Source organism: Lampetra fluviatilis, chromosome 2 (genome assembly GCF_964198595.1).
Source record: "Lampetra fluviatilis chromosome 2, kcLamFluv1.1, whole genome shotgun sequence".
NCBI lineage: Eukaryota > Metazoa > Chordata > Hyperoartia > Petromyzontiformes > Petromyzontidae > Lampetra > Lampetra fluviatilis.
This window is the reverse complement of record NC_136276.1, coordinates 1,104,907-1,116,977: the sequence shown is the minus strand read 5'-3', so window position 1 is coordinate 1,116,977 and position 12,071 is coordinate 1,104,907. Positions and strand designations below refer to the sequence as shown.

The window sequence follows — 12,071 nt, the reverse complement described above, 5'->3', positions numbered from 1 at the left end:
ACCGCACCCAACGTGCTGGGAGCCTCTTCAGGAACTCCACGTGGAGCAAAGCGTCGGACATCGCACGGCACATTTCGCGGCCCGACCCGAAACCGCACCGGGGAATGACGGTGCGAGGAGTTCGTCGGACGCGGACCGGCGACGCAGTGGCCCCGTTACCTTTCGAACTGGTCCCTGAGAGCACGGAGCTGGGTTCGGCACTGCGTGAGCTCGCGCGTCACTTCCTGCAGACGCTTCTCGCTCTCCAGCCGCAAGCGTCGCTCGCTCTCCAGGTCGCACATCAGGCGCTCACGCTGGACAGGGAGAAGGAACGGAAGAGGGGGGAGCGAGACGGAGAGAGGGAGGCGGAGGAGGGATTGGCACAGTGAGGGCGGCACAGACGGGGCACGCAGAAAGGCATTGCGATGAGACCCATGTCAAAGTTTTATTACGCCCGATAATGACCACCACCGTATACATAAATAAAACACATTATGCGTCATTATGAAGGCCCAGTGCATCACATAAATTAAGTGACAAAAAAACATTTCCCTGCATTATAAAAAAATTCGACCGCCATCAAACTGCCATTCTAGGAAAACGTTTCACAGCAACATTTTATCAATCGGGCAAACTCTGGCTGGTTTCAACATTCCGAGTGTCATCAGTAGGGTCATGCCTGCTAAAGAAATGCTGCCGAATCATTTGATGTTATTGGCAGGAACACTCCATGCAAGCTATGGACTATAAGATATTTGTACAAGTCCTCACACATGGGCGGCATTTGAAAGGCCACATAGTATTGTTATTTAACACAGCCACCATGTACATGGCAAGGTTCTTTGATTCCTGTACAACCCAGGTCTGCAAAAAATTAGCCTGGCCAGTGATTTTATTGACCAGCAGCAGGATATTAATCAGGCGCACGGACAAATGAGCCGTTCTTCTTTCACATCGTTAATGTCCACAGGATAAATGTTACTTTTGTTGCGCATCTCATTTAACAACCAGCGGCCGCGTACTGAACAATGACGTCTAGAAGTACACGGAGACAATCGGCTGAGTCACCATCTGCACAGCGACACACACAGCGACACAGTCGTTGAGAGTCATGAGCCACAATAAAGCACGGTCCCCTCCCACTGCTATTCAACTTCTGAAATCTCATCAGGTTTTGGCTTTGGCTATGAGATGCCATAGTTGGCTTCGAATGGCCACAATTGCAACCCATCGTGGGTACTAGAAGTCATATTGGAAGTAAGCTAAGCAGCCATAAGGCGTTTACTAAAAACAATGAGTAAAATAGAGGAATAATGAAAAGTTGTCATGACAAATATTCAGCATTCGGTGACGCAACGCTATGAGCTCACAAACAAAGGATGAACCTGGCAGTGACTTGTGTGGCGTGTGGGCTAAACACGCGAGGCTAAACACGGGAGTGCAGAGCCTATACATCACGCCACTCGATGTGCAGAAGCCAAGTCAAGGCACGGCCCTGCCAAACGAGCAGCTGCAAGCACCACGCACGCCATGACCGGCTCGTTTGTGTTTACTGTCAGGCTGTGTTTGCGCCAGTCCCAAACAGGCAGGGCCTGCTGTGCGGTAATGAGCTGACGGCAAGAAGAAAAAATAATAACACGCACGTGCAACTCACGTTGCAATTGAGTGCATTCTCGTAAAGTTTACATTTTTTCCCCTGTTTTTTTTTCCTTCTAACTGTGGCCATGCCCAAAATGATCACGGCATCGAGCCGCTGCAAAACGTGGCACGACTGCAGAGATCTAATGATACTAAATTGTCAACTTTCTGCTCCACGGCAACATCATGAGCAAGGTTTATTTTTGAGAGGCCAGGGGATGGCCCCAGCAGACCAACAGAATAGAGAAGAGGTCTTAATCTGGCACAAGATGCCACCAAAAAACATTGCAAGATATTCCAGGACCATGCTTTGAGAAGAGATGCAAGAAGATGTGAAAAGTTATTTGGATCTGTCTGTGGGTGGAATAATCTCACAATGGGGATGCATTATCCTTGTTGGCCAAGGGAAAGACAACAACACAGTTACTGCCCATGATTGACATGGGAAGCCATTATTACAGCAGTCTCCATGTAAGAATCTCAAACATATCCAGAAGCTCCGCTTTGCTGAGATAAAACAAAAGCAAAACGGCCATAAAGTGGTCACAAAATTAGTGAATCGAGGGTAATAAATCTGACAAAACAATGAAAATTAATTGGAATTCTACATATGTATTCCCTCACTAACTTCGAATCGTCAAAGGCAGCAAAAAATGGGCTAGATAGTTAAACATTAAAACGTAAATCTTGACAGAAAACGTTGCCATTCTGCTGATTGCAAAAACACAAACCATAACCGCGTCAATTGTTCCTTTGTTGCTCATTGGTAGGAACCCCACAGTCAACGCGTGGATCGCCGCGAGCCCCAAAAATGACAAAGCAAGTCCGGAGGGAGCAACACATCAATCCTCTTTTTCGATGTTATACCACAGTCCAACACTGACAATGCAACTACCAGTTGTATCTCGGTATGTGTGTGTGTTGAACTTCTTTCGCACCGTACGTAGACAACCGTGCTAATCGGAGGAGACCATGTACGTCCCTGCAATTCGCAATGTTCACATGGCATACAACGTCCACTGAAGTGCCACTGTAATGGCTGATGTTTCAGGCCATTTCCCTTCTTCAGACAATAAAGAGACCGGGTGGGAAGATTGACTGACTTTACAGCTGGAGGTCAGAGTTTACATCAGAGGAGCCTGAGTGTAAAACAATCTCAAACTTCAATCTCTCTGCCCTTTTCCACTCTACTCTGAAAAAAAGGAATATTGCCTGAAATGTCAACCGACTATAGATGTTGTTTTGTTGTCAGGCGGCGTTAATGATTTAACATGGCGATGCTTTAGTTTCTCCCTCTGCATATGCGACACTGCCAAGTTAGTCCTCTATTTTTTTTCTCGCATCACCTTATTGACAATATTACGAATGACGGATGATGTCACCGACAGTTACCACTGCTAAACTCGAGAGAACAGTGATCCTACATGAGCTCACCGGGTGTAATTTACCCGGCTGAGCATTCCTTGTCGCATGTTATTTCAGGCGGATATCAAGTGCTATGTTAATCAGATAAATGTTTTTTAAACCCGATAATGTGGGCCCAAGGACACTTGATAATTATAATAGCTACAAATGTGGAGCAACATACATTTAATCCTAACCGCTGAAAGTGGGTCAATTGAAAACAAGGAAACACATCACTGTGCATTAGGTTAAACACAGCACTAAGCTACTGGCAACCAACACTCACTGCTAATTCCAGACTTTGCCTAACAACAATTCACAAATAGCCAGCAGATGAACACAAAATATCAACACTTTAATAGCTGCAGGTGCGGGGCAATAATCATAAATGTCCACCCACCATACTGGTACTTCACTTATGAGTAATGGACCTGATTTGCACAGCACCTGCAAGGCTGATTTAATAAAGAGTGCCAGTGGCCGGGTTAAGGAGCGCCACACACGGGGTTATGCGCTGTGCGCGAGAGACGCAGCCTCCCGTCCAGCGCGTCTGGCCGAGGGATGATGTCCCAACAGCACGACCAGGAGTCTGTCTCTCCTGCCACTCCCCGGCTTGCCACAGCCTCGCCTGCCCACGACCGGCCAGCGGGGCATGAGGGGGCATGCCCTTCTTAGTACATGGCTGGTTGTCTTTTAATTGCGGTGGAATGTTAATCTCTCGCTCAACATCAGCTCAACATCCCGTGTGTGTATAGATGTATAGGCGTGTGTGTGTGAGGAGCTGTAGTCTAGCGGTTAGCGCGCTGCGTTACGAATCCGACGATCCCTGTTCGATTCTCCACAGCGCCAGTGACGATTATCTGAACCGGGCTTGGGCCTCCCCTCGGTCGACTCAGCCTCAAATGGGTACCTGGTGCGATGTGTAAACATCGCCACGAAGGAGACAAATGCGATTGGGCGTGGTGCTGGCAACCCACCCCCTCGTGTGCCGTGGTCGACTTCATAGGTGCTCGCTAACCAGCCCACGACACTTCCATTCCATCAGTCCCAGCTCCATTCCTGCCACGGGTCGACTTCGTCTCAAATGAGTACCTGGTGTGGTGGCGTATGCACATCTATTGTAGAGACATTAAGATGGCAGTGGATATTGCACCAGGAGCGCATACTACGGCTACCGTGCCGTGCTTAATGAGTATTCGATAACAGCACTGACTCTCAAATCCAATTGTGCAAAACGCGGTGTCTGACTCCTTGCACCTTCAAAAAAACAACGCTGAAATTACAGGCAAAACTATGATATATAATTTTTGTATTCACTTTATTTTTATTACTTTATTGTTCTATCTACGCGACTTTACCGAAAGACCCAAAGAATATGATAAATATTCAGCCGTATGGTAAAATGGTAAAAGTTGCATTTTAACTCTATGCTGTCTGCGCTTGGTATATTGGGCTACAAAGTGGTTGTCCACTTTTAATCGGTGTGACGTGTCTCAGTCCTTAAAAGTATAAAACAAACAAAAATAACTAAAGTTGGGACAAACAACTTTGGCAATAGTGGCAGCAAGCAGGGCAACAGTCCCGCATCATTGTCTTTATTTGTTCAGTGCCTTCAACAAACTTCCCTTATCATTAACGGCAGCTGTTATGAATTTTCTCTCCCCGCAAGTGAGTTTGGCAGACGGTAGTAATTTAAAATTGTATTTTTTTTCATAGAGCTGACAAGTTGAAACCCATTTTTTTTTCAACTCCACCATTCCAAATCACCCCCTCCACGCTCCCATACGCACAGCAATGCACACAAAGCGGCCGGAGTTTGGCAAAGCGGCAGCAAAGCGGCAGTACCGTGTGTCCGAAGCATGTGGGCACACGCGCATGGCTTACTTACCACATTCAAACAGCTGATTAAAGGGCCTGTGTGTGTGCGAATTTGTTCTCTGGGCTAAATGCAATCATCATCAACAGCCTAATGAGTCAGCACAGCTCATATTAGAGGCTCGCACAAGCCAGACGACTGCCCATCATCAGACACGTTTTTCTGTAGAGCCGAGAACATGTTTAGTGTTGTATAAATGCATCGTCTCTAGCGTTTACCTGCTGCATTTGCTCTGCATGCCAGCATCGAAGCTTTGCAAGCTCAGCAGCAAACAACGGCACGGAGATTCTCTCGCAAGAATATAAAACGCAGCCACCTCCAACACTGTGATAACAAAAGCCCACTCTCTCGCTTTCATTGTGTACATAATGCAACTTGTTTTTGAGGGCAGTGACAAGGGAAGTCGGTCGCACTTTTCAAAACGTTTTCTCAAAAAGCCTCTGTCACTTCACAACGCTTTCTTAGTTTCATTTCTCTTGATCGTAAAATATTAAATTTTTTACAGATTTATTTTTCCAAAAGCGCTCAGAAAAAAAAACTTTTTTTTTTACGGGAACGATTTTGGAGCCACGCCACGAGCTCGCACCTGCTGCGGGGGCAGGAGATCGGCCTTCAGGTGCGACGGCGGGGAGACCGCGACTCCAGCGCCGAGCGCGGAGAGCAAGTGGCGCGTGGAATTCGGCAAACTCTCGCGCGCCGCGCCAGATTCCTCGTGCCAAAGACTCTCACCGTAACTAACGCAGCTCGATGTGTTTACCCTCCGCTCTTTTGTTTGACATTGCCACGGCTCGGGAGCGCCGCGGCGAGACCGCGGAGACTTTCAGGGCGCGGGCAAGGGGTGTGGGAGCTGAGAAATGAGTGTCAGCACACTCTGAAGGGGTTTAGCATCATCAGCTGCCTGGGGCACCAGTGACATTTACTCACCAGGACAAACAGAGGCACTTGCCCCCCCCCCCCGCCCCTTGCACCCTTCATCCTCAGCTCTTCCCCCAATCCCGTAATTATCTCCTCTGATGTGGAGCCGGCGTGCGGCTACGAGCGGAGCGACGCGCGAGTGCCCGGGCCGCACGTGGCCTCCCGCCCAAGTGGGAAGCCACGCGGCACGGCCTCCCGCCCAAGTGGGAGGCCACGCGGCATGGCCACAGGCAGAGGCCACGTCGGCCACGGCGGAGATAAATCGCCCGTGACAGATGGGCGCTGGCGTCAAAGGATTTGCCCGCGACTCGAACGGCACGTGACGGAGATTTCAAGGGTCGCTGTGTTTTTTTTTCCAATATCAAAACATGCCTTCGGAAATGTGCTGGCAGTGGTATGTATGGACGCTGATATCAAAGAATAACTTCAATTTGCTTAAAACGACGAGCCATTGCTCAGGATATTGATGCATTATATGTGTGGGCTGATCAAGGGTAGAAGGTAACAGCTGCCTTGCCAATGTTTTACGTATTTTCACTATTCAGGGTCACAATTAAGTTAACAAATGTTTTTTTTCTACTCAAGTGTGTAGTTTTGTTTGCATTCTTTCTGGTGTTTTTTGTCTTGATTGTACAGATTTGTTCCATCGTTTAGCCTCAATGTACCATTGGCATGTGATTTGCAGAAAGAATACTCAGCAAAAACAATAGATTCCCATGGGTGGAATTTGATGCATTTTTCTTCAGCATAAGAATACATCTTAATCACCGAATCGATTCACAATTAAATGCCGATAAGTGCAGCGTTAATGGTAAGAATGAGATCTCAATCTCTACCTAGCTTATCTATCGATCCCCCTGTCAATCCACAGCTAGATGAGAAACTCTTCACGACGCGTCCACCATGGATTGTTTGACCATACTTCACCACGCTGGTCAGTGAAGGTTGGTGAAGGAGGTCTGGGGCCCAAGAAGAGTTCAGACTTTGATTTGAGCTCTGCGATGTGGAATCGAACACAAGCTAAAGGAGGTTCACACCGCAGTGCGCTAACGACTGCACCACCCCTCGTTTATCAATGCGCAACTGGAAATGTGCGGCTCTCTTCACGGAGGCGAGGCAAGCTGACCCACAGCTTCTGGACCTGTGCGGGAAGGTCTGGGGTGATGGACCACATGCAGTCTCAGCCTCGGGGCTCAAGGCGATGGCACTTCAGCCACTTTAATTATCAAAATTCCAAACACCAAAGGGATCAGCGAACTGGTGTTTGATCATTCGCGCTACAATTATAAGATTGCGCCACTGAGCACTTAAAGTGCACTGATGAAAATCTGGGTGCAGCAGACGGCAGCGAGTAGATGTTTAATAAGATGCTTGACTCCCAAGCAAAGGAATTACCATGTTGGGCATTGCCAGAGAATAATGAAATACTGAACCGAGCTGCTGGCCAGCGCCATTACTGAATTCCACAAATGCCTCTGCTTGCTCTGTATCTGGTCACTGCGCAAATGAAAACATTTACATTACAAGTTAAGCATTGCCAGGGTGCTAAATGCTGTGTTAGAGGCAGACTAGCCAAAATGGCTGAATTCCAGCAGCAGCAATGCATATATATTTTTAACACGTGAAAATCATTCATAAGGGATTTCATGAAAAAAAGTTTGTATTTTTTACGGCAAGGTGCTAACACAAATAATTAGCTATAACACATTTAAAAATGTTAAAAAATATCAATAAAATCTACCAGCCTTATCATATCGAGCTGAGTTTGCAGTGTGATATTAATCGCCAACTGAGTAAATAAGAAATTCTAAAGAAAGTCAGTGTGGTATGGGCGACACAGAGTGCACCTCTGCACATAGCGGGGTGATATTTGTATTAATATGTCATGTAACTTACACATATTATACATCATCAAAAGGAGAGCGCATGATTTATCGATTTTCAAATGAAATACAAGAAGCAAAGAAACACAAGTCGTACAAAAACAAAATGCCATTCAAGTCAGTGTAGATTAATGCAAAGCGAAATGTTTCTCATTCGTGTAAGGTATTTCTACGCACCAGCGCTCACCTCAGCGATCTGACCCTTAATCCCAAGGCAAGCCTATCAACAACAAAAATCTTAACACCACTTTCTCCTCCAAATCCTAACACAAATCCACGCGTTAACTCTCCCTCCTAAAAAAATACCCTAAACCCAGCTCCAACCCACTAATTCCCAATACCCCAACCTCTGCCCTGACACAAACACCGTACATTACACAAGGAGTAAGGATTATTCAAGTTCTGAACACAAACACTAACCCGGGCACGTTAACCGCTAAACCGTTAACGAGTTAAATGACTTCTTCTCTGCGCACTTAAACTGTCTTCCCGTGACATTTCGTTTTGCCACTTGCCAATGAGCCAGTCGTGAAACTCGCCAGAATAACACATCTGAATATTTTTCAAATGTCAGCACTTGATGCGGGGTTGGGGGGGGGTCAGGCGGCAGATAACAGAGCCACTTAATTACCGTGAAGTGGCACGCGGAGAACGGAGTATGATTGCCTAATGAGTAATTACCCCACATAATGCGCATCGCTATCAGGCTCGTGCACGCGCGCCTGGGTCTTCTCTTCAAGCCGGGCGAATCTCTTGGCGTGCTCAACATCAACCGCGTGCCCGGCGACTCGCGGCGCCCTCCCCGCGCGACGGAGGAATCGCTGACGGGAGCGCGCGCGCAGACGCACGGCCGAAATGATCGCAAACGCACCCGCCGATCCGATCAGACATCGAAAGAAGCTACGCGGGATTTTTTAAAAACATGGTTTATAATCAGACGGCAGACTTGCCCAGTAATAGCAACTGGCCTGGACATGGCAGTACAGCAATGGATTCATGAATCGATCCGCGTGGAGCTTTGAGTATGGGTCTTCTCCGAGTCCTCCGGTTTTCTCACGCACATAACTCATCACTGGCATTGGCTAAGCATTCCAATCCAGGATCCTCCAGAAAAAGCAGCCTTGAGACTCTTGGGTAATAAATAACTTACAGCCCTCTTGTCCATCCACTGCTGGATGAAGGCTCCCACATTGTGTCAGTTCTAGGGGCTTTGAACGCACTTCACCGTGCTGGACAGCGCAGGTTTTGTGAAATCAGGGCCCACCGTGCCAGTTCAGACCGCTCGATTCACAGCGCAGTGTTGGATCTCCTGTGCCAGGGAATCACATCATTGGCGAGTAAACAGAGGGCATTATTACTAACATCATTGTCACAGTATATAGTCCGCCCGCTCAGACAATGTGCCACAAGGCAATCAATGACACTAGGCAGGGAATGATTGTAATTATTAGAGCTCACGAACTAGGTACGTAACAATCGCCCAACTCGCAATCGGACGAATGATCGCGATTTCATCCAAACGTGAATGTTTGGCCGCAGCAGTCGGTGTAGCTCCTCTGGTCGCTGCAGGATTTTACAGGAAGAATCTTACGTGCAACGAGCACAATACGATACGCATTTTCTGAGCGTAGGAATGGATTATTATCGATTATTTGATGCATTGTTGCATCGCCAACTTGTAACCATGTGTCTCTGATATGTTATGAATAACAGTGTAGTATTATTATTGTTGTTGTCGTAATGAATGCCCTTCTCTACCCTCTCGTGTGGCAATGTGTGTTCGCTTTCACTGCAGAGACGTATTTGTTGACACTGGGCGTTATTACATTTGCGTGTATCTATGAAGGATGCGCGAAACTCGAACTGCTCCAACATGGCAAGGTTACATCATCACAAGAACAACAAGAAGCACCCTGCTGCTCCCATCAATGTAATAAAGAGGGTTTTTTCGGGATCAGCCACCACATGCCAACGTAAATAATTAAATGCGTGTAATCAATTGCAGCTTCACCCAAACTTCAATAATGAAATTATTACTTTGACATGTGTAAGCGGTAATGTTCTGGGACGCAAGGGGCCATTGTGGAATTTGCAATAATGACATTTTCTCACTGCACACAAAGATGACGAATCCCCCATAAATTCTTTAACGGACTGTTGGGGCAAGTGCTGTTAGCGAGCACCTATGAAGTCCGGCACAGCACATGAGGGGGCGGTTGCGGCAGCATTTGTCTTCCCAGTGCTAATGTTTTACACACCACACCAGATACGAATTTAAGGTTGAATCGACCTAAGGGAGGTCCAGGACTGGTCCATATTGATCATGAGCGGGAATCGAACTCAGATCGCCGAGTTCATAGCGCAGTGCGCGGACCACTACACGACTGCTCCCCACACTACGGCAGTGCATACACCCACGCACATCCCGGAGAGGATTGACTTCATTATCGGTGGATAATTTTTTTACAATGTTCCTTCATTTATGAAAAAAAACAATGTACGTACTATTTGTATGAGAATGTTGCCCTATGATTGTGTAATGCACGTGTTAACATCCTACCTGCACCTCTCCATACTCAAACCAATCAGGAAAGGAAATATTAATTCATTGATTATTTAGGTTTATTATATTGTCAATTCGTTATTTCGCCCAATTGTACAGCTGTGCAAAGAAGATGCGTTATTCTGTGCAGAAGGAGATAAGTGGATGTTCCAAGAACCACAATACACACTCCCAGACTGCACACCATCCGTGATCCCGAGACCTCCAGCAACCCGTGAACATCAAAGAGGGCTTTTGGGTTATGCTTCTACACAATTAAGCAAAGCCTATTTTTTTTTTTCATTAAAGGATTGGCAAGCACAATAACATGAGTGGAAGACGGCAGCCTTAGCGCGGCCCCGCTCTGTTGAGTGAGAAATGACGATGAATGCTACCAACGCAGCGACCGAACATCGATCATCATCGATCTGCCGGTCTCCACGGCAACAACACAAGCAAAATAAAGCAAATCACGAGACATGGCCTGCCCAAAGATTTTAGCACCATCTTGATTTACCAACTAGGCATGTAACAGTGCAATTTTTCATCGATTATGATCGATTCTTACACCTCATAATACCAGCATCGAGAATAAATAAATAAAAATACTCGTGTGATATTGCATGTACCGCCCTGTAATTAGCTCACGTGACCTTTGCCACCACGAGAGGCACCAAAAAAATGAACCACGTGGTTAAGAACAAAATCGATTGCTGCATTGAACGGTGCTCCCAAATTACGACAATTCGTCGAACCGACGATGCGATGCTTTGTTACGAAACAAAATGACAAACAATGCTTCATAAAATCAAAACAACAACACAGGCTCCTTTATACGTTTGTGAGCCATCACATTTGGACAACGGATTCTTGTTCAGCCGGTATTTTTACACCTCTGGACACAATACAGTACAGTCTCATTTGAGTTTGTCAGACAGGTAGGCAGATGTACAACACAAGGCAGGTGTACACAGACAGGTAGACACACAGGTGTACAACACAAGGCAGGTGTACACAGACAGGTAGACACACAGGTGTACAACACAAGGCAGGTGTACACAGACAGGTAGACACACAGGTGTACAACACAAGGCAGGTGTACGCGGACAGGTAGGCAGGCAGATGTACAACACAAGGCAGGTGTACACAGACAGGTAGGCAGGCAGGTGTACGCAAGGGGACACCCTGACAGGCACACAGACGGACGCACCGTTATCATCACCTCATTAAACGCTTTCGGGAAAACCTTCATCCAGCAGTGGATATGGCATGGTTGATGATGGTGACGACGACGACGATGAGATTGTGCGGCACCAATTGAGGTGGAGCAGCACGAAGCCCTTACTCATTGGCTGGCGTGAACTCTGACCCCGCCGGCACACGCCGTCGGTGACCGCTCCCGCGATCGAACATGGACCTTTCCACCTTGACTCAGCAGATCATCACACTACGTCTGCATTGCCGGCATTGCCGGCCACATGCGACAGGTGCCGAGGCAATGCAGAGAAATTGGTTGGGGTGGAGGTGGGGGGGACACACTCGGAGATGCGGAGATTTACAGCCTCGCTGCTGTCGCTCCTCGAAGTATGCCTCGTCTACAGAGCGGTCCTTCCTTTCGGAGGGCTCCTCGTGCATCTGCAGCACTGACGTGACATTTGGGTCACTGCGATTCGGCTAATGTCAGCACGGAAGCTCAAACTGATTTGTTTTCCAGAAGCATCGTCAACCCGACGCTCCATCATCTCGCGGGGCAGGCGTGCTCCTGAATTTTTCATGTTTTTCACCGTTTATACTTTTGTTTTTATGCCACCTTTTCTTTAGTCAAGGCCCTTTG

The 12,071-nt window shown here is 47.3% G+C and overlaps 1 protein-coding gene across 1 annotated transcript in view; it reads right to left on the bottom strand.

The window, feature by feature from the left end:
- NCKAP5 (NCK associated protein 5) overlaps nt 1–12,071 on the bottom strand; it is a 232,192-nt gene that overhangs the window by 69,807 nt on the left and 150,314 nt on the right. The window contains exon 9 of the mRNA XM_078876191.1: nt 160–293. Coding sequence (XP_078732317.1) covers nt 160–293 — 134 coding nt within the window. The remainder of the gene's footprint in view (nt 1–159; nt 294–12,071) is intronic.